The sequence below is a fragment of the Apodemus sylvaticus genome, chromosome 1 (genome assembly GCF_947179515.1).
Source record: "Apodemus sylvaticus chromosome 1, mApoSyl1.1, whole genome shotgun sequence".
In the NCBI taxonomy this organism is placed as follows: domain Eukaryota; kingdom Metazoa; phylum Chordata; class Mammalia; order Rodentia; family Muridae; genus Apodemus; species Apodemus sylvaticus.
In genome coordinates, this window is record NC_067472.1 from 57,055,628 (window position 1) to 57,079,844 (window position 24,217).

A 24,217-nucleotide genomic window follows, 5' to 3' on the forward strand; every position below is an offset into this window, starting at 1 on the left:
GCCTCTGCCTCCCAGAGTGCTGGGATTACAGGCATGCGCCACCACCGCCAGGATGTCCTTCAGGTTTTCTATGTAGCCCTGGTGGCTTGGAACTTGTATAGCCTGGCTGGGCCTTGAACTTGTGGCAATCCTCCTACCTCCTGAAGAAAAAAGACAATAAGTGTATATGGATGTGTGTGTATGTGTGTGTGTGTGTGTGTTTGTGTGTGTATCAGGTCCAAAGTGGGCAGAGAGTAGATATTTTCTAATTCTACTGAAGCTGAGGTTTGGTGACTTTGGTAGGAACTATTTCAAAAGGTCTGGTGGGAACAAAAGTGCTCAGTAAGCAGAAGAGAGCGTAGGAAACAGGGCAGTACAGAAGACAAGTGAAAATCTGCTTTGAAAGAGTGAAAAGAAATGGGGTGATATGCACTGCTGATGGGCTTGGGGGGGGGTCCTGTTGGTTTCTTCTTTAAGGGGAAACATGTTTGCTCATGGATTTGCATAACGACACAGAAATAGAAATAAATGGTATAGAACTAAGAGGGATAGTTACTCCAGTGAAACTTTTCAGTGTGGAGAACGGCTTGGGTTTAGCAATCAAGGGACCGGTGGGATGGCACCCAGCCTGCCAACCTGACTACCATCCCCCAAACCCATAAAGTGGAAGGAAAGAACCGACTCCCCCGCCCCAAGTTTCTCTCTGACTCCTACACATATGCTATGGCACATGCACGCACAAAGAGAGACATATACAGCAAAGGAATGGAGAGAGAGAGAGAGAGAGAGAGAGAGAGAGAGAGAGAGAGAGAGAGAGAGAAAGAGGCCAGTGAAGTTCAAGGACTAGGTTTACTGCTGACAGGAATTGTCCGAATGAGAGAGTCAGACCCAAGAACATTCCATCTTGGGCGTTCACTTTCCATTCTCTAAAATAGGCTGATGTCTGGGAGCAGAGGTACGTAAGGACTGGGTAGCTCTCTGAGCATCACTACCTACCCACCATTCCCTCCTGGTGAGTCAACCATGTGGCTAACGGTCAGTTAGGCAGGACACTGTTGCTCCTTCTAGCCCATCTGCGTGGCCTTTTCACTTACCTTTCTCACTTTCCAACCAAGGCAGACCTCCTTTCTGAGGCTCCACTAAATCCGTTGGGAAGACGGATCTCTAGGATCAGATGCAGAGGGGGATGTAAACTTTCCCGATCGCGCTTGCGCACTGGGTTCCCTATGCTCCTTCAGGACAGGTCGTTCTCTAGCGCTCGCTCTCGTGGGCCTGTGCGTGCGCGCACCCTCTGGCTGCGCCTGCGCAGAGGGTCGAGGACCGAGTGTCCTGAGAAGGCTTAGCGCCTGCGCGTTGCGGGTTTCGGGGCCTCCCGGCCTGAGGGAGAGAACAGGGAAGATGGCGGCTGTGGTGGAGAATGTAGTGAAGCTGTGAGTGGTCTTCTTTTTTTTTTTTTCTTTCTTTTTCTGTTTTAATCTCTCCTATACCAGAAATCTTGTAAAAGGCCGTGGGAAGGGAGGTGTGGGAAGAGAAAAGATAGAGAGAAGGACATGCCCGGGAAGTCCTTGCTGTGCGACTGCTGGTAGGGAGGGCAACAGGAGACTCCGGAGAAGGCGCTGGGCTTCTTTTGGAAACTTGTGGAGGCCGGGAGGGGGCACACTGGAGCCCCCGACGGGCGTCCTCCTCGCGGGCCGAGCCCCGAGCGGAGCTGCGGGCTGCGAACGAGGAGCTCACGGTCCCTGGCCCCTCGCTGGAGACGCGTCAGTCCCGCCGAGCCGAGGCCGGCGCCCCAGGAGATCGGTGTCCCCTCCCCGCCCACCGCCGTCCCAGGGGCTACGGGCTCCGCCGTACCTGCGGGATCCTAAGACTTTAGCAGCCCGGTGACATTAACCGGGAAATCCGGGGTACCCGAAACTAAACATGTTCTTGGGAAGAATTGGTCCAAGAGCAGATACAGAAGGGAAAGAACTTCGGGGAGTGGGGGACTAGACCGGAACCAGACGGCCTTCTAGTCCGCAGGAGCCCCGAGGGGGCGTCCTCTGTACCCTAGGTGCCATTGTGCGGGTCAGATGTCGAGCCGAGCTCAGGTTAACGGTTGTTGGGAAACACTGGGAACGGGGGCTGGCCTGGTAGCCGCTTCCCCTGAGTTAGAGATGTTTGGGGTTTTGAGGAGTCTCTTCCTTCCTTCTTGAAGAATCCGAGAGTTTTGGAAGGGGGTGCCCGTTGGATTTAAGAATGACCTTCTCTTCCTTTAATGGCCATGTTGGGTATGATGTAAGGGTAGAAAAATTGAAGTGCTGAGCTGTCCAGTCAAAGCTTTTGGATTCTAGATGACAGAGTAAAGGTTTAGGAACTATTCTGGAGGACTTTTAGCAGTTTCATCTGTCTTTGTCGTGGGCTGAGCCCCAAGCGTCCCAAGAGGCCTTTTTAAAAAAATTTTTTTAAGGTTAAGTTGCTTCTCCCCTGCTGCCTGGAGCCCTTTTCCTCGAGAATGCGTTCCCACTTCCATTAAGCTAAGTGCCTTCTCTTGTGGCTTTTTTTTTTTTAACTCCCTTTTGATTTCAGCCTCTTTCAACCACCCCTCCTCCCAGCACCATTATCCTTGTGATCTGCCCACTCCAGATTCCCCAGCTCTCCATAAACTGACATTTCCCTCAATTTAGAAATGAGGCTGTTAGTGTAACATTTGTATAGTTCTCCTTCTGAACACAGATGTTCGGTCTTTGTTACCCTGCCTTTCTCTTTGTTGACCTCCCCTATTCCCTTGGAAGGGGAGTTGTCCTGTGTCCCCCACCCCCGCCCCCCAGGTTTCCTGTGAAAAGAGGAGTCACAGCTTTTACCCTGGAAATCTTACTTTCTAGAAGAATATTCTTGCCTAGGTTTTCAGAATTAGATGTTAATGGAGTTCTTCACGTTGAAAGATGGTCTGGCAGGAAATGGAGTTGCCGACCCATTAGTGTAGTATTTTAAGTGTTGGTTGCCCATTTAAGTAGAGCCTTGCTGTCCCTGCCTCGTTAGCCAACCACTGAGTGTCAGTGAGGTACCACTTGTGTTTCCTCAGTTGTAGGTGCAGGAGACTACACACCCCAACATGTTCCCCACAGAGCATTTCCTTACAGAGGAGGCTTTGATTCTCACACCATTCTCCCCCTGGAAAGACACCTTTCTCATACTTTTTTTTATTATAGTATGCTTAAGTCTTCTACAGCTGGCATCACTATTGAGGGAAAGACCACTCGCTCATCTTTTTCATTTTTGCCATGTGAGAAGACTTTGTGTCTTAATTTTTTGTTTTTCTCAAATACAGTGTCATGGTTGAAATAGTCTTTATAATGGTCTTATTAGAGTAAATACTAGTCTAAATATAACCATGGTTGCCAACTAGTTATTTTAAACTTTATATGAGTTATATAAGGCTATCCATAGAATAACAGAAGCTTGGAATTTTTTGCTACAGAGTCTTGAATCTATCTGTACTCTCATCTTTTGCTCTCCTGCACGCACACATGCATGCACGCACACACACACATATGCACGCACATAGTTTTGTCTGGCCATCCTTCCTACTAGAGCACTTGCTTCACCGTCTAGACTCTTAGCTGACCTGCAGGAGCCCGACTGGACATTTCAGTCCTCCCTCCAGGCCTCCCTCAGCCTCCGCGCTCTGACTTTGCAGTCTTTAGCACCACTGGGCTGGTCCTTCCTTCTGTTTGACTTCAGTGTCAGTATCAATTCCCATCAGCAGAAACAAAGGAGCGGCTGCACTCAGCCTTGTTTATCCAATCTTCCTGTGTGGTAAGGACATGGCTGCCTCCTAAAGGCGAGCAGTGTGAGAGCCTGCTCTCTGCTGTGCTGTGCTCTCAACACATCCTACCTTAATTACAGTTATTACTGCTCAGTGAGTCGACTCAGGCTGTACTGGGGGTGTTGCTGTGTGTGCTGTGTGTCTTTTTCATTTGCTGGGAACAGATGAGCTATGCAGTGGTCTCTTGTCTGCTCGGTGAAAGTCTCCATCAGATTCTGCATTCAGGCCTGTTGATAACAACTTTAGTTGTTGGTGTTAGACACCAGGCCCTGATTCCCTCCTGCTTTTCTTGTCTCCTTATCCCTGTTATCTCCATCAGAGAATCCCGGTAGGTGGGAGCTCCTCTAGTTTAACTGCCCCAAGCTATAGGAGAGGAATGGAGGTTCATACAGGTTAATTACATGGCTGTGTCCATGTGGTGGTTCTAGCCAAGCCAGTCTTTTACTCCCAAATCCATTCTGGCGTGACTAGACACCTTCATGGGTAATGGGGATGCTATGGGAAAGAGATCTCCTTTGCCCTCAGTGCTTGTTCTTTGAGGCTAGGAATGTGGTTCAGTTGGCCAAGTACTTGCTTAGCATACAGGAGACTCTGGTTTGATTAGCCAGCAACACATAAAACTGGATGTGGTAGTGCATGCCTGTTGGGGAGGTAAAGGCAGAAAGATGAGAGATTCAAGGTCATCATTGACTGCGTGTGGGGAGTGAGTCCAGTATGAGCTTACAAGCCTCTACTTAAGAAAAGGGTTGAATATTTGGCTGGGCTGTAGCTCAGTGGTAGAATACATGTAGCATTTGGGAGGCTCTGCGTATGAGTCCCAGAACAACAAAAAGATTGATTGATTGATTGATTGATTGATTGATCGATTATAAATAATAGACCTTTCAGACTTACAGCTTACTCTTCTGTATCAAAAACGCGCGCGCGCGCGCGCGCGCGCGTGTGTGTGTGTGTGTGTGTGTGAGAGAGAGAGAGAGATTGAACATGCTTAGAACCATGAAACCAGTTTCTTAAAGTACTTATGGAATCCCCCTCAGATTTCAGATTGCCTTCTCCAGGACCTGGAAATTCTGGGTCTCAGTTGTGTGACAGGAAGAGCCTGAGATGGGCTTTAGTGTAACAGATTTTCCGTTAGTGGTGGTGCTTAGTAAAAGCTTTGAGGAACTTGGGGAATTTCTCTCCCTGGAACATTGCAAGTTCTTAACTTGTAGATACATGAGTGGTCATATCTCATGACACCTCTCAGTACTGTGCTTTCCTTTCTTTTCCCCCTAATTACCTCCAGATTGTACTTGAAGAGCTTTTAAATTTTATGTGTATGATTATTTTGCGTGTATATATATGTGGCACATGTGTGCCTGGCGCCCACAGAGGTCAGAAGAGAGAATTAGATCCCTGTAACTGGAGTTAATGGCTAGTTGTGAACCACTATATGGATTCTGGGAACCAAATCCAGACAGATCCTCCTCAAGAACAAATGTTTTTTGTTATGTTTTTGGTTTGTTTGTTTAGGTTTTTTGAGACAGTGTCACTTTGTAGTGTTGGCTGTCCTGGAACTTGATCTGTAGATGAGATTGTCTCTAACCCAGAGATTCACCTGCCTCTGCTTCCCAAGTGCTGGCACTAAAGGTGTGCACCACCAAGCCCAGCTCAATGATAGCTTGTTGTTGCTGGGTTTTTTGGGTTTTTGTTGTTGTTGTTGTTTTTGTTTTTGTTTTGTTTTTGAGACAGGGTTTCTCTGTGTAGCCCTGGCTGTTCTGGAACTCACTCTGTAAACCAGGCTGGCTTCGAACTCAGAAATCCGCCTGCCTCTGTCTCCCAGAGTGCTGGGATTACAGGCGTGCGCCACTACCGCCTGACTTAGTTTTTTTTTTGTTGTTGTTGTTGTTGTTTTTTGTTTTTTTTTTTGTTTTGTTTTTTAATGTAGTTCAGGCTGTCCTTGAACTTGCTATCTAGCTGAGGATGACTTAATACCTTTACCTCCCATGTGCTAGGATGACAGGTGTGTGCCACCAAACCTGCCTACTTTGGGTTTTGAGGCAGAGTTTTGCTATGCGGCCCACCTGGCCTTGAAGTCAGGGTAATATGCCTAGTAAGAGATTCATTTTTATAACTAATAGCATTTTGAGGGGTGGATATACTAATAGTATGCTAAAAATCTTGTGACTAGTCCTCTAGATCTTGTTTTCCCCGTTTGTCAGAGGAAGTTAGTATCTACAGTAATGTCTGCAGCTCAGATGTTTACTAACATATTCACTAGCCTGAGTTGGACATACTAGAACCACAGAATGAGCAGTTCATTTCTTCCTTGTCCCTCACTCCCCCAGGAGTGGCAGATTGAATCCAGAGCCTGTGTGGGCTGAGCAAGCTCTCTACCACAGCTGTTTTCTTGGCCAGTCTTCACTCTACGTGGATTAAGATTTAAGTTTGACTTGGCAGGCTGAGACAGGAGGATTTTCATGAGTTCAGTACCTGGACTGTAGAATGAAAGAGACCTTGTTTCAGAACAAACAAATATTTTAGAAAGCTTATGTCTGATGATAAAATCATGTGTCACAATGATTATTTATTATTTAGGGGCTCTGGCCCAGCCCATAGTCACTCATTTTTCCTAATGTGATAGCTTAGTGAAGGGTCTTCACATCCCTTGAGGCAGAATGGGAGGCAAATAACAGAAAAGGGTCTCTTAGCCTCCTGAGCCTTTGAGAGAAGCCGTTGACAGGAAGGATGGCACAACCCCACCCATTTCCCTCCTGCAGCCTTGGGGAGCAGTACTACAAAGATGCCATGGAGCAGTGCCACAATTACAACGCCCGCCTCTGTGCTGAGCGCAGTGTGCGCCTGCCTTTCCTGGACTCGCAGACTGGAGTAGCCCAGAGCAATTGTTATATCTGGATGGAAAAGCGACACCGGGGACCAGGTAAGGTTGCCGGCTTCAGGAAAGGTGACAGAGCACAAGGAAGTTCATCTGCTCTCCCTTAGGAGGTGGAGTAGTTTGAAGGCTCCTCCACTGTTCACACTGGTAGGTGAGAATTGGGGAGGATGGAGCAGCCGGCCTTTGTTTTCAGCCTCTGGAGCGCCTATGATCTTCCAACGACTAAGAACAGCTGCGCACTTCAGCTGACATCTGTGTTTCTTTCCATGAAGTAGCCCCGCCCGGCCCAGGCTCACGTGTTCTGTATCACTCCCTTGCTCTAGAACTCAACAGAGTTCTGTCTGTCTGTTTTTCCGAGACAGGGTTTCTCTGTGTAGCCCTGGCTGTCCTGGAATTTACTCTGTAGACTAGGCTGGCCTTGAACTCAGAAATTCCCCTGCTTCTGCCTCCCAAGTGCTGGGATCAAAGGCGTGCGCCACCACTGCCCAGCCACAAAATGTTCTCATCCACAAAATGTTTGCTATTATTTTTTAGGGCTGGATTAGGGCTTAATTGTTCTTCCTTTCTCCCTCAGGATTGGCCTCTGGACAGTTATACTCCTACCCTGCCCGACGCTGGCGGAAAAAGCGTCGCGCCCACCCCCCTGAGGATCCCAGGCTTTCTTTCCCATCTATTAAACCAGGTAGAGGCTGGGGGTGGAGCTGGTTCCTAGAGTACTCAACCAGCATGCACTGGGCCCTGGGTTTAAATCCAGCTTTGCATAAAGTGAACATGGTTGTATATTCCTATATAATAATAGCATTGAGGAGGTTGGGGCAGGAGGATCAGAAATTCAAGGTCATTCTCTACTAATAGGGAATTTGAGAACCAGCCTGGGCTACATGAGATCCTCAGAAAGCAAACAAACAAAAACTATGAAATTATCTCAAAATAATATGTGCTGGAGAAGTGTCCTTGTTGTATGAACACAAGGATCTAAATTCTAATCTAGCATTCATATGTTCCTGTAATCCCAAAATATGAGTACAGAGCTGGTGCTTCTAGCTGCCAGTCTAACTCAGGGTTGAGCAAGAGACTCCGAGGCACTAGGGCAGAGTGGAGAGCAGGGCAGCCAGTGTCCTTCTCCAAAATGTGTATCCACATATGTTCATACACCATATAGACATACACTGCACACACATGCGCCAAACTAAACCAAACAATCAAGAGTAAATGAAGCAAGTAAGGGCTCACTGCCTAGGCAGGGTGGTGGGCTGCAGGGCAAGAGCCTGCCGATCCCCTGCTGCTCCATGCGCTGTGCTAGCACCTGCACATACCCACGCACTGCACCACCTCCTGCACATACCCACGCGCTGCGCTAGCTCCTGCACATACGTACTTTTATCCTTCTGGACTGTGTGTCTTAGTGAGAGCAGGTCACTATAGCTGTGTTCCAGGGCTGCCTGAACAAATGCCTCTTGGTCCCTGGAGAAGAGCAGTGGCTGGGTGTGACTTGGCCCCACTCGGTATAGACTCCGCTTCAGCCCTTCTGAGTTAACTTCATCTTGACTGGTTGCAGACACTGACCAGACTCTGAAGAAAGAGGGGCTTATCTCTCAGGATGGCAGCAGTTTAGAGGCTCTGTTGCGTACTGATCCCCTGGAGAAACGGGGCGCCCCAGATCCCCGAGTTGATGACGACAGCCTAGGCGAGTTTCCTGTTACCAATAGTCGAACACGGAAGGTATGTCATTCCTGTGGCCAGACGACTTTAATAAGGGTCAGCCTCCTCTGTGGGTGGGGACCTGAATTAGTAGACCTGAAGCAGTTCCGTGCTGGAACACAGGCTTGGTGATGTGGAAGCCCTAGCACAGAAAACAAAAAGAGCTGCGGTGCCCCTGCCGTCCTGTGCTCTGCTGGCCACCAGCCCTGCTCTGTCTAGCCTTCCCACGCCTCTCTCCAGTACAGGCTCACTCATTCATTCTTTCTCACACAAGGTTTTGTTAGAGACTTTAGATGCCTAGTGGCATGTAGGTGAGGCACACTTGGTTCAACCCTGTGAACTGAGAAGTTATGCCAGGTTTAAAGATGAGAAGAGCTACAGATAAGCCAGGCAGTGTGCTAAGGGTTTTCCCTGTGCTGCTTCTTGTACAGCCCATGAGGTAGGTCCTGTGGTCCCATTTCATGGACAAAGAGGCAGAAGCAAAGCAGTTAAAATGTCCCTCAGGGTCAAGTAAGCTGCAAAACTCATTTAAAGTAGGACATGAAAGTTGGAAGCAGAGCAGGCAGGACAGGACGTGGCTGCCTGGGGTACTAGGAGAGCTTTATGAAAACCGTGTTTGGCCTCTGGGAGACGGGGGAAGAGCATTTTAGATTAAGGGGGCAACTTGAAGAGGCACAGAGGAAAGAAAGCATTCAAGGAAGCAGGAGTGGGATTGCAGGGTGAAGAAAGGTGACGGGTGGGGTTAAGCCCTGGAGAAGCTTCCGGGTAGTTCTAAGTGGATAATTCTATACCACAAAGGTGCTTTGGGATGTGTTTCATCTCTGCTCATTCAAATCTTCTGCTCCTCTCAGCGGATCCTTGAACCCGATGACTTCCTTGATGACCTTGATGATGAGGACTATGAAGAAGATACTCCAAAGCGTCGGGGGAAGGGGAAGTCCAAGGTGGGGAGCTAATGCGCTGCCTAAAGAAGGCAGCAGGCTGGGCTGTGGGGCCAGGCTTTTTGCCTTCCACCTTGCTCTTCCAGCCAAGGCACCTAGTAAGGGCATTCATTATCTTTTTGGTTTTCTTGGCAGAGTAAGGGTGTGAGCAGTGCCCGGAAGAAACTGGATGCTTCCATCCTGGAGGACCGGGATAAGCCCTATGCCTGTGACAGTGAGTGCCACCTGAGGGGTGGGTAGTTCTCACGTGGACCCAGCTCCTGCTCTGGATGTGAGAGGAGGGGGTCCTGTTCTTGCACTGAATGGTAAAACAAGCCTGGGTTCTTGTCCTGCCTGCCAGCCTGGCCTTTGCTTCACAGTGGGTGGGACCTGCATGCTCTGGGGAGAGATTTTCGGGGGTCCTGGGGTGGGAGGATGAGGGAACTCAAAGCAGGCAGGGTTGGCCTCAGAGTGGACAGTATCCAGATCTGCTGACCCATCGAGGCAAGGCACGGGCCAGCCCTGAGGGTAGCGTCTGTCCTCCTTCCCTTGCCTTGGCTTACCCTACTCGGTGCCTCCAGCCTGCAGTGCCACTGCTGGGGTCCTCTCCCTCGCTCTGCTTTCCTGCTGCTGCTGCCCTGTCTCAGATGTATCAAGGCCTCCTTCTCATGACTTTTCTTTCTGTCTTTCAGATAGTTTCAAACAAAAGCATACCTCGAAAGCGCCCCAGAGAGGTAGCTCTCTCGACTTCTCAGACTTGTGTTTTCCTGTCCCTTCCCTCTTCCTTTGTTCCTCCTGCCTTTCTCATTTCCTGTGATACTAGCTTTGGGATCTCTGCAAGGGTACGAGGGCAGTGCTGTGGTACCCCGGTGTGCTCCACTCTGTCCTAGCAGCTGTCCTTCCATTGCTGTCTCCCACAGACTTACTCCTATGGCCACTTGGCCTAGTGTTAACAGAACCCATTATGGATAGATTCATTTGGTGTTCCCCAGCCAGACAGCAGGTGGTCAGCTCATGCTTCACTGTCATACCACCACCCCCTCCCACCCTCCCAGTCCTTCCTGCTGGCCCCCTTGCCCCTCTTGGTGCCATTGCTCAAGATGAAATGCCATGTAATCTTTCCTTGATGGTTGGCAGGGGCTGGACAGGGCACTAGTGTGGGAATGAATGTATTTCAGTTTCTTTGGGGAAGTTATCCTGGCTGGCAGTTAGTAGGTATTCACTAAGAGACCCAACCTCAGCCCTTTGTCTGTTCAGTTGGGATTGGTATACACAGGGTGGCATGAGCCTGCCACATTTACATAGCAGAAAAAGAGTCTGACATCTCCTTGCTGTGTTTCCCCTTTTGCCATAAAGGGAGACTGTAGAACTTCTCTGACCTGGAGCTCCCAGACTATTTCTCTTTCTGGGGCAAGTTGATGCAGCATGGGCTAAGTCCTTCTGAAAGCCAGAATAGAAACATGTCGGTAGCTGTTTCTTAGAGAGGGAAGAGAATCCCAGAAACTAACGAGGTCTAGAACTTGAAGCTAAGGGGAAGGGGCCATCACTCGAGCTTGTCCCAGAGGAGAGATGCTGGGGGCAGAGGTGCTCCCATGGGCCTCATTTGGAGCTTCCTAGCTTGTCAGAGTGGGGATAGCACCTTTGTGTCCTAATATTTCTCTGCAATCTTTATCCCACCCAGTTTGTGGAAAACGTTACAAGAACCGACCTGGCCTCAGTTACCACTATGCCCATTCCCACCTGGCTGAAGAGGAAGGAGAGGATAAAGAAGACTCCCAACCACCCACCCCGGTGTCCCAGAGGTCTGAGGAGCAGAAATGTAAGCTGAGCTGTCAGGGCAGGCAAGCAGGAGAGGAAGCGGCCTATGCATAGAAACCCTTCATAGAGAGAATGTAGGGTATCCCAGAGTTCCCTCGGGCATCAGAAGGTTTCTCTTTTTCCCTATAGCCAAGAAAGGACCTGATGGATTGGCCCTGCCTAACAACTACTGTGACTTCTGCCTGGGAGACTCAAAAATCAACAAGAAGACTGGGCAGCCTGAGGAGCTAGTGTCCTGTTCCGACTGTGGCCGCTCAGGTACCTCCAGCCTCAAAGAGCAGGCTGTACTCAGTGCCCAGGAACCTCTTGGCCTGCTTCCTTGAGTGTTGTTACAGTCAGGCAGCCTCCCTTACCTACTCCCCACCCTGGTTTCCAGTCATCTGTTTGACTCCTCTTCTTCACAGGACATCCATCCTGCCTGCAGTTCACCCCGGTGATGATGGCGGCCGTGAAGACCTACCGCTGGCAGTGCATCGAGTGCAAGTGCTGCAACCTCTGTGGCACGTCAGAGAATGATGTGCGTGTCACTGAGCCTGCCTGGTGCTCCCCTTAACCCCTCCAAAGCAAGCCTTCTGTCAGAGTGCACCTGCTCCTCCCCAATGCCCCCCTGGGAACTTTATACTTGTTTAAAAAAATCTGTTTCTGGGCACCAACATTCAGCAGTGTCCTTAGCTCTCGGGTCAGTAAATAAGACCACGAAGTTTGTGCTTTGGTAGAATGTGTGTCCTTGGGGAATAGGATTTTGTATGATACATCTTGAAGAAAATGAAACTAGTGATGTACCAAAGAGTTAAAGGGATGCCGGTAGAGCTCATAGTTGTATTTGCTTCTGGAGGAAGTGAGGTTGGTATTGGAGTTTGGATAAGACGAGGAACCAGTCCTAGAAAGTTTGGCTAGTGCAGAGAGAGAGGCCTTAAGGTGGGCAGGCTGGCTGTAATGAGGCCATTGATACCCACTAGATCCTTCCTGTGTCGGAAGATGGGCCAGAGAGGGGGACATCGCTAGTTTGCAGGATCTTGGGACCTTTTGAGCTCAGTGAGGAGTCCTGGATGTGGTGTACATTAAACACTTAAACTCTGCCCTATTCTTAGACCCTGAGGATGTTATCTGAGGCTTTTTCTTAAGGGGGGGGGGTGATAAGATCTGTCTCATCTTTTCAGAAGGTAACTGGCAGCTTTGTGGAGAAAAGATTGTAGGGAAAAAGTAGGCTTTGTGATCTGTTAGACCCCTGATGGATTGAGATGGACAGACTGACAACGGAACTTAGCTGCTACTAGTCCCTCTTGCAAGTAGCAGTAGGGATATAAACCATTACACCTGTGTTCTCTGCCTTCTGCAGGACCAGCTCCTTTTCTGTGATGACTGTGACCGTGGCTACCACATGTACTGTCTCACCCCTTCCATGTCTGAGCCTCCTGAAGGTAAGTGGCCTGGAGCTACTAAAAATACTGTATCCCAGAAAGATCCACAGTACCCAAGTAAAACATCAATACTGAGGTTTGTGACTTACTAGGTCTGTAATTGTGTGAGTTTCAGTGTTCCTATGTCTAGCAGCATAGATTTCATAATAAAATGATGTATGGTAGATTCAGACAAACTTTTTGGGCTCGCCTTTTGTTTTTGTTTTTGTTTTTGTTTTTTTTTGGATTTGTTTTTTTCGAGACAGGGTTTCTCTGTGTAGCCCTAGCTGTCCTGGAACTCACTCTGTAGACCAGGCTGGCGTTGAATTCAGAAATCTGCCTGCCTCTGCCTCCCAAGTGCTGGGATTAAAGGCGTGCACCACCATTGCCTGGCTTGATGTTTTCTATCTCTAGTACTACAAAAGGCTTATTTTCTTTCTTTTGCTTTTTGTAGTACTAGAGATAGATCCCAGAACCCTGTACGTGCTGGCCAAATGCCCCACCACTGAGCTATATCCCTGACTTGTGAAATGTTTTTATTCAGAGTGCTTTGCAGTTGATCCAAAGCACTTGCGTAGAGGTCAGAGGGCAAAGTTTGGAGGTCAAGTCTACTTTCACTGTGCTGTGCGTTCTGGGGATTATCAAGCCTTTGAGCCATCTCACCATCCCACACTTGAATTTTTTGTTTTGAGTTCCATAAGGTAGCCTGAGCTAGCTCAGTAGCCCAGGTAGCCAGTCCTTGAACTTAAAGTCCTCCTGTCTCAGTCTCTAGAGCAGCTGGGTTAGGCTTGATGCAATCATATGTCTTTGGAGAGGTAAGATATTTCCCCTGGAGTATTGTCCAAACCACATACAAAAAATTATGCTTATAAATTCTGTATTAAGATTTAGCCAGCTGGGCGGTGGTGGTGGCACACGCCTTTAATCCCAGCACTTGAGAGGCAGAGGCAGGCGGATTTCTGAGTTTGAGGCCAGCCTGGTCTACAGAGAGAGTTCCAGGACAGCCAGGGCTACACAGAGAAGCCCTGTCTCAAAAAAAACAAAAAACAACAAAAAAAAATTTAGCCAAGTGGTGGTAGTGTGCCTTTAATCACTCAGAAGACATAAGCAGGCCGGAGTTCAAGGTCTGCCTGGTCTGTAGAGCTAGTTCCTTGACGGCCAGGACTACACAAAGAAACCTCGTAACCCCCTCCCCCTAGAAATAACTCAAGAAAATGGATCAAACTATAATAAATGCCAGTGATGTTTTAGCCATTTATTTTTCTTGCACAGAACTTCTTTGGGTTTTTTCCCCGAGACAGTGTTTCTCTGTATAGTCCTGGCTGTCCTGGAACTCACTCTATAGACCAGGTTGGCCTTGAACTCAAATCCGCCTGCCTCTGCCTCCCAAGTGCTGGGATTAGAAGCGTGTGCCACCGCCCGCCTGGCTAGAACAATTATTTTCTATTTATCAGTTTTCTTTTTCTTTTTATTGTTGTCGTTTGTTTGTTTAGTTTTTTAGGCAGGCTCTCATTACTCAAAAAGATCTATCTACCTCTGTTCCCCAAGAGCTGCAAGCATGGGGACCAGGGGCATGTGCACCACTGCCCCTGGTTCTTCCTGGTTCTCTGTGAAGTTAGACTTGGGTGATAAGGGCAGGACATAAAAGCTCACTCCTTTCTCTCCCTCTGCTTCAACACCCAGGGATGCTGGCGGGCCCCCCAGGTCACTTGCAGGGCATTCCACAGAAGTAAGGTTTCTGGATCTTACCAAATTAAAAGTAGTTTCTTAAGCCAGGCATGGTGGCACATGCATTTATTCCCAGCACTTGAGAGGCAGAGACAGGTGGTTCTCTGAGTTCAAGGCCAGCCTGGTCTACAGAGTGAGTTTCATGACAGCCAGGGCTAATCAGAGAAACCCTGTCTTGAGGAAAAATATAGTAGTTTCTCTGGAGTCTCTTTTCATGACCTTTTTTCTACTTTTGAGACAATGACTTTTTTTGTCTGAAGTTGGAAATATTTTAAAAACCTGTAACTGGCCTGGCTAGATGGCTCAGCAGGAAAAGCACTTGCAACCACGCCTGGACAACATAAGTTTAAGATTTTAACCCTCGGGCTGGATAGATGGCTCAGTGGTTAAGAGCACTGATTGCTCTTCCAGAGGTCCTGAGTTCAATTCCCAGCAACCACATGGTGGCTCTCAACCATCTATAATGGGATCTGATACCCACTTCTGGTGTGTCTGGAGACAGCTACAGTGTACTCATATATATAAATAAATAAATCTTTTTAAAAAAAAAAGAGTTTAACCCTCAAAACACATGATGAAAAGACAGAATAGACTCCCACAAGTTGCCTTTCACACGCATGCAGTAAGTTACCAAAAAGAAAAAAAAAAAGAAAAAAGAAAAACACTTGTGTCTGCTCAGTCTGTCCTTTGAGCCCCTGAGCCACTGAAGTGACAAGACTGACAGGGTCTGGCATTGTTAAGGGACTGTCCTTGCACTCGGTGTGTCCATCTCCATGGAGAATGGTTTTCGTGTGTATTTTTAGTGTATGTCAAGAATATTTTGTATGTCAGTGTATGCTTGAGTGTCTGGTGCCCTTGGAGGTCATAAGAGAGCATCAGATCCCCTGTCAATGGAGTGTGGGTAGCTGTGAACCACCGTGTGGGCGCTGGGAACTGTACCAGAGCCTCTAACTGCTGAGCCGTCTCTCCAGTTCCAGTTTCATGGTTCTGAAGACCAAGCAGTTCCCTAGCTCAGGAGAACAATGAAGTTGCCACTGCCGAACTTTCTTTGTCCTACCTGGGGCGAGGTCTGAAAGAATGGAAGGTAGTAAATGGGATCTTGTGGAACCACCCTGACGCCTTTGCTTCTCCGTAGGAAGTTGGAGTTGCCACCTATGTCTGGATCTGCTGAAGGAGAAAGCCTCCATCTACCAGAACCAGAACTCCTCCTGATGTGCCACCCAGCTCCCCTGCATCTAAGGCCGTTGCTCTCCTCACTACCTTGGTTTTCATTCCCCCTCTCTCTTTCACTCCGTAGTCCTGCCAACCTGCCTTTGGCAGCAGCACAGGGAGGTGGCAGCTCTGACTGCCTCTGGCCCCGAGCCCTCAGGGAGTAAGGAACAGCATGCTGCTTCAGGGCTGACCTGTGGGCCCAACTTCTCTCTGTTTTCCAAGAAGTGCATTCACTCTGCCTGCCTTGGGCCCAAGACCCTGGTGATGACAGGGCTCCAGTGGGGCCTCTGGGAAGGGATGTGAGAGCAGCTCCTTCATCTCCAGCCTTGCCTGCCCCTGCCTCCCCTTTCCAGGGTTTGCCCCAGCCATGAGCCAGGCTGGGTCTTTCCTAGAAGCAGCTGGAGTGAGCTGGCTGAGTGGCACTTGCCGGGACCTTTTCATATCCTACTTCTGCTTCCCTTTGCCTCCTGCCGAAGCAGTCCCCTCTCCTGTCATGCTACATGGGGTTCTGTGCTTGAGCTGGAGTGCTCTCGGGCACCTCCCGGCCCTGCCCTGTCCCATAAAGGGACAAGCAGCTTCAAACCTGTCCTTCCTGTGCTTGTCTGGCTTGCTCACAGGTGCTCTGGTTACCCAAACATTTCCCATCCTCACAACTTCCCGTCTTCTGCCTCCTTCCTTATTCCCTTTGGTTTTGTAGGGAGAGGGATAGTGTGGGGGGCTGTGCCAGCAGCTTGGGGGCTGCAGGGAGAAGTTGGATAATGTGCCTGTTTTTTAACTCTATAAAAAAGCCTACCTCCAAAATCCCCTTTTCGTTCTTCCTGGACCTGGGAATTCAGCCTCCTGTCCTTAACTGATCAGGAGCCTCTGCCTCCTGCCTGTGTATCCTGACTCCCAGGACACAGGATGGTCCCTTTCCTTGCACGCTAGCTAGTAGCTGGTAAGGTCTTCACACCCTGATTTTTCTGTTACCTGCTTAGTGGCACTGACATTAAGTCCATGCCAAGACACTCTGGAGGGGCTACCCCTGGCTGTGGGCAGCCCTGACTGGTGTTCTGCAAAGTAGAGGCCCCCTCCTCACATATTTAGTTCCTGTATTCAAAACATTAGTAAAAATAAACATTTTTACAGAGCCTTCTGCTGGACAGTTTGTCTCCTGACTCCTTGTTGAAAGGTCAAACTTACTTAGGACAGTAGTTTATTTGTTTTTTTTTTTTTCAATTGAAACAGATTTTTCTCCCAAAAGCAAAGTTTTTATTACACTCTACCATGTAAAGCAGGTATAAACTTATTTTGTTAGCTTTGTTATATAAATTCAAAATTTTAACAATTTAGTGGTATAAAGAATGAAGGTATTTTAATTAATACAAAAATTGTGTTAAAATCAATTTTAGCACCCTCTCTATATCCGTGCTTTTGACTGGTTGGAGAGACTTTACTAGGTGTGATTGTGTAGGTGGAGGTACGACAGGTGTATGCACTGTAATGTCCCTTGGTTAAAGTGGGCCCAGAGCTTGTTTGTGGCTTAAGCTCAAAGGAGTTAGAGTTGGGCCAGGAGAGAGCTCGGCAGAGAGGAGGAATGCTCACTGCTCCTGCAGAGGGCCAAGTTCAGTTCCCAGCACTCACTTCGGGGCTCACAGCCCTGTAACTCCAGCTCCAGGGGGTAGGGGGCTCTGGCTGGTCAGGTCATCTCCCACTCATCTTGACCCATTTGCAAACCTACCTGCCGCTGTCATCATGGAACAAGAGGAACTCTTGGGCAGATGGTGAGGACAGCCAGGTGGAGTAACTTCAGATCTTGTCATCTGATTTCCTTTTCATTGCCTGTAGGATTGCTAAACCAAAGCAGAGTTCCAAAGCCAGTACTGCTGAGTGTAGCCTTCCAGCAGTCCTAAGATGTTACGTGTAAACAGCGAGTGAGTTTATGTCCAGCCAGACTAGTACTCTGATGTTATACAGTGGATCTTGTATAGCTCACTTGGTATGAGTGCTCTGTCTGCATGTACACCTGCATGCCAGAAGAGGGCATTAGATCACATCATAGATGGTTGTGAGTCTCTGTGGTTGCTGGGAATGGAACTTACTAGGACCTCTGGAAAAGCACCCAGTGCTCTTAACCTTTGAACCATCTCTCCAGCCCATATATTAACATTTTAAAAACATGAGCTTGGCCATGGTGGCACAGGCCTTTAGTCCCAGCACTCGGGAATCAAGGCTGGGCTGGAGTACAAAGCAAGTTCTAGGACAGCCAGGCTAAATAAGGAGACCCTGATTTTTATTTTTTAAATTTTACTTATATGAGTACACTGTAGCTGTCTTCAGACAACCCAGAAAAGAGCATTGAATCCCATTTCAGATGTTTGCGAGCCACCATGTGGTTGCTGGGAATTGAACTCAGGACCTCTGGAAGAGCAGTCAGTGCTCTTAACTGCTGAGCCATCTCTCCAGCCCCAGGAACCCGTTTTAAGAAAAAGTATTGGTATAAGTATATGCATGTTAGCACAGAGGCCAGTGAGAGGGCTCAGATGCCCTGGAGCTGAAATTAAAGCAGTCTTCAGCTACCACACAAACTCTGGTGTTTGTGGGTTTTGGGTTTTTTTGTTTGTTTGGTTTGGTTTTAAGAAGTGTTTTGCCTGCATATGTGTCTTATGTATGTACCAAGTATCCGAGATAGCCTGGAACTGAAGTTACAAAGACGGCTTTGAGGTGCTGGGAATACAAAAGCAGACTGGCTCTTCACCATCTCTACAGCTCCTGAGCTCTGGTCTCCTGTTTAAACTGCTGAGCTGTGTCACCAGTCCCCGTTTGAGATTCTAAACAGTTGGGAGATGGCTCAGCTAGTTAAAGCACCTTCTTGTTCTTTTCTTTTTTCCTATTCATTTCTTTATTGGCATTGCATCCCAATGGCAAACACTTTGAATGTGAGCCTGACCACCTGCATCCCAGATAAGGAGCTGGATGTTGTGTCTGTTATTCCAGCACTCCAGAGGGACATGAGAGGGACATGGCGGTGGAGACAGAATCTGCAGCAAGCTTAACATTCAAGTGGGATGCTAACCTGCAAAACCCCTCAACAAGGGCTGGAGAGATGGCTCTGCGGTTAAGAGCACAAACTGTTCTTTCAAAGGTCCTAAGTTCAAATCCCAGCAACCACATGGTGGCTCACAACCATCCATAATGAGATCTGATGCCCTCTTCTGTTGTGTCTGAAGACAGCTACAGTGTACTTACATATAATAAATAAATAAATTTACTTAAAAAAAAAAAACCTCAACAAGGAAGGGAACACCCCTCAAACAAAGATGTCCCCTTATTTCCACACTATTCATATGTGTATCAACATTCAGCTAAATACTTATATATCACCTGAAGTGTCCTCAGACTTTTCTAGAATACCCTGAGGTCATTGTTGCCCCTGCAGAGTGGTCTGGACTGGGTTCTGAGCTTAGAGTGTGTCGGGACTATGCACTGTCTGTCCTGCTATGTAGGCCCGGAGTACAGGGAGTCAGGCAGTTGTCCTTGGCAACTGAGTAGTCTTGAGGGACAAAAGAGAAATGTGCAAATGAGACCACTAAAAGAGATTTAAGAGAAAAGTTGAGGTTCGCAGGAGATGAGGTTCCCAGTCGTTGAAGCGACTGACAGCGTCCACTGGTACATGGATGGGCTCAAAACCTATAGAAAAGGCAGAGAAGTGGGGTCTGGCTGTTTAAGGGACAGGGAGGGCTAAGTTATCTACACCTAGTTCAGAGCCTAATGTTACAAAGGAGGGAAATGACTAACAGGAATTTAGATCTTGCCTTGAGCCACCTAAACTGGTAAAAACCTGTCCTTTCTCTGTAGCTGGTGGGCAAGACCAGAGGCCAGCGCTGTCCATGGTAACTAGTTTTTATGACTGAAAGCTTACATTCGTTTCATCCTTTCATCTTGTTTCCAAACCAAATCCGAGAGGGCCGGTATCCCGGTTTGATTCCTGGTACGGATGGAGTCGAAGTAACCTGGGTCACCGTCAAGGCGTGCTGGTCAGCAAGTGATAGGCTCTAGGGCCGGGTCTTCCCGCCAGACCCTTGGTCTGGCTCCCGCCCCTCCGCTCAGGAAGCTCCTCCTCCAGAGGGCTGACGAACCGCCACTTCTACAGCATCCAATCAGATGTAGTTGGAGGCGGGACAAGTTGCCGCTGATGGCTAATCAGGTTTGTTAAGGAGGGGCTGCAGGGCCGCTCCGGGGGAGCAGCCCCTCGGCGCGCTCTGCCCTCGGGGTCGCAGCGCCCGGCACTCTCCGCTTCTGCTGAGGCCCAGGAACCCGGCTGGGGCAGCGGCTGGAGCCGTGGGACGGCGCCTGGAGGTGGGTGCGGAGCGGGAGGCCCTGTGGCCGGGTAGGTGGGCGGGCGGGCTGGGTCGACGCCTGTGGGTCCAGCCGACTGACTAGGGGTCAAGGCGGAGCGAGCCGGGACGCAGAGCCCAGCTCTGGAGCTGCCTGCTTCCTGGCCGGTGCTCCCGTCTCGGATATCCCTCCAGGCTGTCACCGGGCAGAGGACACTTCTTCCCTTTTGCTGCCCTCAGCCTCCTCACCCTGTCGCCCTTTGTCGTCTTGGCACCTTCAGGTTGAACCATTGACTAGCCTTACCACCTGCCCTGCCAGCACTGAAATCGGACCAGCGCCTTCAGACCCCATCCGTCGGGCTTTGTCATCTGTACCGTCTCACCTGTTCACCTCAACTCTGCCCGCTCAGTAGTCTACCACCCGCCGTCATTCAACCATCACAATTCAACCTAGGCCCTCCTCCTCATCTCTCTGGGGTCTCCTCCCTGGCACCCTGAATGTCCCCTACACCTGCCTGGCTCAGCCCCAGGCCTCTCTGTCGTTGCTCCTTTGTTGTCTCTACAGCTGTGTCCTGGTTGCCTTTACAGCTGTCCTTCGGCCTGTATTCATCCTTCCACCCCATCAATACCAAACCCCAGCCCACACTCCCTCTGCTTCGGACCAGAGACTCTCTCCTCTGCCAGCTCTGCTCTGGCCGTCTAGCCCTCCCCCTCCTCCGCAGCCCGGCCATCCTGCGGCTCTTTCTGCTGCTCTGGTCTCCTCCCGCCTTCTACAGCCCAGCTAACTGCTCTGTCCTCCGGGGCCCTCGCCTGCTCTCTCTCCTTGCCCTCAGCACACTCTCCTACTTTTCTTCCCCCAGCAGGTTCCCAGGGAGTCATGGAGCTAAACACCAAGAAGAAGCTTCACGCCCTGTCCCTGGCTGAGAAAATCCAGGTACTGGAACTCTTGGATGAGTCCAAGATGTCCCAGTCAGAGGTGGCCCGGCGCTTCCAGGTCTCGCAGCCCCAGATCTCACGTATCTGTAAGAATAAGGAGAAGCTGTTGGCAGACTGGTGCAGCGGCACAGCCAACCATGAGCGGAAGCGGAAGCGTGAATCCAAATACAGTGGAATCGATGAGGCTCTGCTCTGCTGGTACCACATTGCCCGAGCCAAGGCCTGGGATGTAACTGGGCCCATGTTGCTCCACAAGGCCAAGGAACTAGCAGATATCATGGGCCAGGATTTTGTGCCCAGCATTGGCTGGCTGGTCCGCTGGAAACGCCGAAACAATGTGGGCTTTGGAGCTCGCCAAGTCCTTGTCCCTGTGTTCCCTTCTGAACCTCCTCCTGCAGTTCTGCCATCTCAGGCCCAGCCACCTCTCTCTCTTAAAGACTTCTCACCAGAAGATGTTTTTGGCTGTGCTGAAGTACCCTTGTCGTATCGAGCCGTGCCTGGCAGAGTGTTTGAATGTGATCGGTTGCAAGTACTGCTGTGTGCCAACAGCAGAGGCACAGAAAAGCGGAGGGTCTTTGTGGGTGGGCTCCAGCCTGCCCCAAGATGTTTCTTTGGAGTCAACAGTGAGGCACTGCCTGCCTCTTATCACCCTGACCTAGCCATTCCCTGGCCAGAGTGGCTGGCACAGTTTGACCAGGACATGGGACAGCAGGGCCGACAGGTAGCCTTGCTGCTGGCTTCTGGAGTGGTAGAGGAATGGGCCAGCTTTCCTGGGCTCCACCATGTGCGACTCCTGCCTCTCTCTGCCTCAAGCACCACTCCTTCCCTGCCTGGCTCTGTGGTTTTGGCCTTTAAGGCCCATTACCGTCACCGTCTGCTGAGCAAACTGGCTGCCATGCAGAGTGGGAAAGAGGGCACCTCACTGGCCGAGGCCAGAGCCAGCATCACAGTTTTGGATGCTCTGCATATGGTGGCCGCAGCTTGGGCCAAGGTACCTCGCCAGCTCATTTTGAGCAGCTTCATTCAAGAAGGGCTCGCTCCAGGCAAAACACCACTGTCTCTAGACAAAGACACTGAGATGTCACCAGTCCCTAGTGGGCTGAGCCAAGAGGAGTTTTCTCACTTTGTGGACCTAGAGGATGAGGATCCAGGGCCCAGAGTGTGCAAAGAGGAGACCGGAACTGAAGACAGTGGGAGGGAAGAAGGTGGCTTTGAGCCCCTGCCCACCAAAGCCGATGCCCTGCGGGCACTGTGCACCTTGAGAAGGTGGCTTGAATGCAACAGCACCTCTCCAGAACTCTTTGAGAAATTCTATGACTGTGAGGTGGAGGTGGAGCAGCTCTGCTGTCTATGAGGAGGCATGGCTGCCAGTAATCTCCCTCTCCTGTTTCCCATGGAAACGCCTCTCCAGAGGCAGACTGGTTCTTTCCTGTGGAAATAGTATGTGGAGGGTGTAGACGGGAAGGAAATTGGAACGCAGAGTCTAAGGGCAGAGTAAAAGTTGTTCAAGCCTAGTGTTTCTACCGATGGCGCCTCAAGAGTGGGAATCTGGGCTATGTAGCTTCTAGGCCCTGGTGAAACTTCTAGAGCTTTGTGGAGAGTTAGTCTAAATAGGGTAGAACCTAGAAAGGCGGGTTCCTAACAGTGGCCCCATTCCTTGACCAATTCAAGACCAATTCTGCTTCAGGAAATAAAGTTTTTAACCACAAAGTCAGAGTGTGGAGTTTCTTTTTCTTTTTTGGAATGTAGTCTTGTATAGCCTGAGCTGGCCTTGAACTTGACCTATGGCTGAAGATGATTTTGAGCATCTTAATGGCTTGCCTTCCCCTCCCAGGGCCAGGATTATAGGGGTTTGGCATCACTCTCTGATTTATGTGATGCTGTGGATTAAACTTAACCCAGGGGTTTGAGCATACAGAGTTACTGCTATGCCAACTGAGTTGTCCCCACCTTCTCAAGGCATGGTTTACATGAGAGAAGGGTGAAGTCTTTTTATCAGGAAGAATCCTTCACACACAGACCCTCCTCTGGGACCATACTTACAAGAAGAAAACTTGACAGGTCTCAGGACGACCCCTTATCACCTCAGCATCAGACTGTGTGTGTACAGTGGCTAGAGGCAGGGCAGGGCAGTAAGTTCTGGAATAGTGGTTCACCCTTTTTCATCTGTTTATTCCTTTTACTATATTCCTTTTATCTCACCTCTTATATCACAAGATTGCAAAGATGACATCTCTGCCTAGCAGGACCAGAAAGCTTGTACAGAGTGCTTTGGCCCCACAAAGCCTAGTGAAATCCAGTAGAGTTGAGCTGGTTTTGCTGTTGTTTGTGTGGTAGTGGTGTTTTGGGTTTTGAGACAGGGTCTCACTATGTAGAGCAGGTTGGCCTTAAATTCTCAGAGAGCCACCTGCTTCTACCTTCTGAGTGCTGGGATTAAAGGCGTGTGCCACTGCGTCTAACCTCGTTTTTCTTTTTCATTTTTATTTATAGTTTATGCAGGGTGGAGGAAGAACACACTTGCACACTTGCTGCCATGCATGTATGGAGGTCAGAGAACAACTTTGTGGACTTGGTTCTCTCCTTTTTCCTCTATGTGGGCTCTAGGAATCACACTCAGGTCTCCAGGCCTTTTGTGGCAAGTGCTTTTACCTGCTGAGCTGGCTGTCTCACCACCCAGTGGTGAGTTTTGATATTAGAGCGCTGAATAGAGAGAAAAGTGGAAAGGTAGCAAAGCAAAGGATAGCAAGCATGGGCCAACCTGGGGTGAGGGGACACCCCCGAGTGTGGCAGATGTGGAGGTGAGGTGTTCTGAGAGCCCCCAGCAAGCTGAACAGCTAGTAACTCTGTGTTAGCCGTGATTGGCTGTAGGTGTTTGCAGTTTGGTATATTACACACACTGTAATGAGACACTTAACTGAGAGCCATTTGAGGTCTAGTACTTTGACCTATGACCAGGTCATTCATTACACGGGAAACTTGTTTACATTGGCAGATACCCTGTGGCTCCTGTCTGTTTTATGTCCAGTGTATCAGTCATGTGGCACTCGGACCTGACCTGTGCTCTCCCCGGTGAGTGGAGAGCTCTGTCTCGGGATGGATGCTGGTGTGCCCCAGAGAGCGGGGTGCAGACCAGCTCTTCGCTCATTCGGGTGGGAACGAAACCAGGACCACTAAACCCTTTTGCTTTTGCCTTCTGTCTTTTTTTTTTTTTAATATTTGGAAGGTTTTATTAACTTTTTTAGACTTTTTTACTTTGTGTATATGAAGGCTTTGTTATGCATGCATATATGTGTACCACATTCATGCATGTTGAAGTCCCTGGAACCAGTGTTATAAATAGTTGTGAGCCACCGCTGGCGCTAGAAATTGAACCCAGGCCCTCTGTAAGAGCAACAAAGGCTCTTAACACTGAACTGTCTCTCTAGCGGCAGCTTCCCATCGCACAGTAGGAATGCTGACTCACAGATCCGCGCCACCGCCTCGGGCTTTCTCTGTGGGTTCCAGGGATGGAATTTGGGTTATGCAGC

At 49.3% G+C, this 24,217-nt stretch overlaps 2 protein-coding genes across 5 annotated transcripts; both read left to right on the forward strand.

Moving 5' to 3' along the window:
• Positions 1-1,302: 1,302 nt before the first annotated feature.
• Positions 1,303-16,580, forward strand: Dpf2 (double PHD fingers 2). 2 transcript variants are annotated; one of them, XM_052191953.1, is made up of 12 exons: positions 1,303-1,409; positions 6,544-6,704; positions 7,234-7,341; positions 8,218-8,381; positions 9,212-9,304; positions 9,437-9,515; positions 9,973-10,014; positions 10,962-11,099; positions 11,228-11,356; positions 11,503-11,615; positions 12,438-12,519; positions 15,362-16,580. In XM_052191953.1, exons 1-12 carry the CDS (start codon positions 1,378-1,380, stop codon positions 15,436-15,438), a joined length of 1,218 nt encoding a protein of 405 aa, XP_052047913.1. In that variant the 5' UTR covers positions 1,303-1,377; the 3' UTR covers positions 15,439-16,580. The 2 variants fall into 2 exon arrangements, with proteins under 2 accessions (XP_052047913.1, XP_052047917.1); XM_052191957.1 differs by lacking the exon at positions 9,973-10,014.
• Positions 16,581-16,666: 86 nt separating this feature from the next.
• Tigd3 (tigger transposable element derived 3) lies at positions 16,667-22,400 on the forward strand. Of its 3 annotated transcripts, none has more exons than XM_052191923.1 (2): positions 16,667-19,776; positions 20,036-22,400. In XM_052191923.1, exon 2 carries the CDS (start codon positions 20,632-20,634, stop codon positions 22,042-22,044), a length of 1,413 nt encoding a protein of 470 aa, XP_052047883.1. In that variant the 5' UTR covers positions 16,667-19,776; positions 20,036-20,631; the 3' UTR covers positions 22,045-22,400. The 3 variants fall into 3 exon arrangements, with proteins under 3 accessions (XP_052047883.1, XP_052047892.1, XP_052047900.1); XM_052191932.1 differs by having other exon boundaries at positions 20,615-22,400; XM_052191940.1 differs by having other exon boundaries at positions 20,618-22,400.
• Positions 22,401-24,217: the final 1,817 nt, after the last annotated feature.

Coding starts and splice junctions, on each gene's coding strand:
- Dpf2 (XM_052191953.1), top strand. CDS start 1,378: ATGGCGGCTGTGGTGGAGAATGTAGTGAAGCT. Junction 11,100..11,227: donor GAGGTCTGAGGAGCAGAAAT/GTAAGCTGAGCT, acceptor TTTTCCCTATAG/CCAAGAAAGGACCTGATGGA. Junction 11,616..12,437: donor GTGGCACGTCAGAGAATGAT/GTGCGTGTCACT, acceptor TGCCTTCTGCAG/GACCAGCTCCTTTTCTGTGA.
- Tigd3 (XM_052191923.1), top strand. CDS start 20,632: ATGGAGCTAAACACCAAGAAGAAGCTTCACGCCCTGTCCCTGGCTGAG.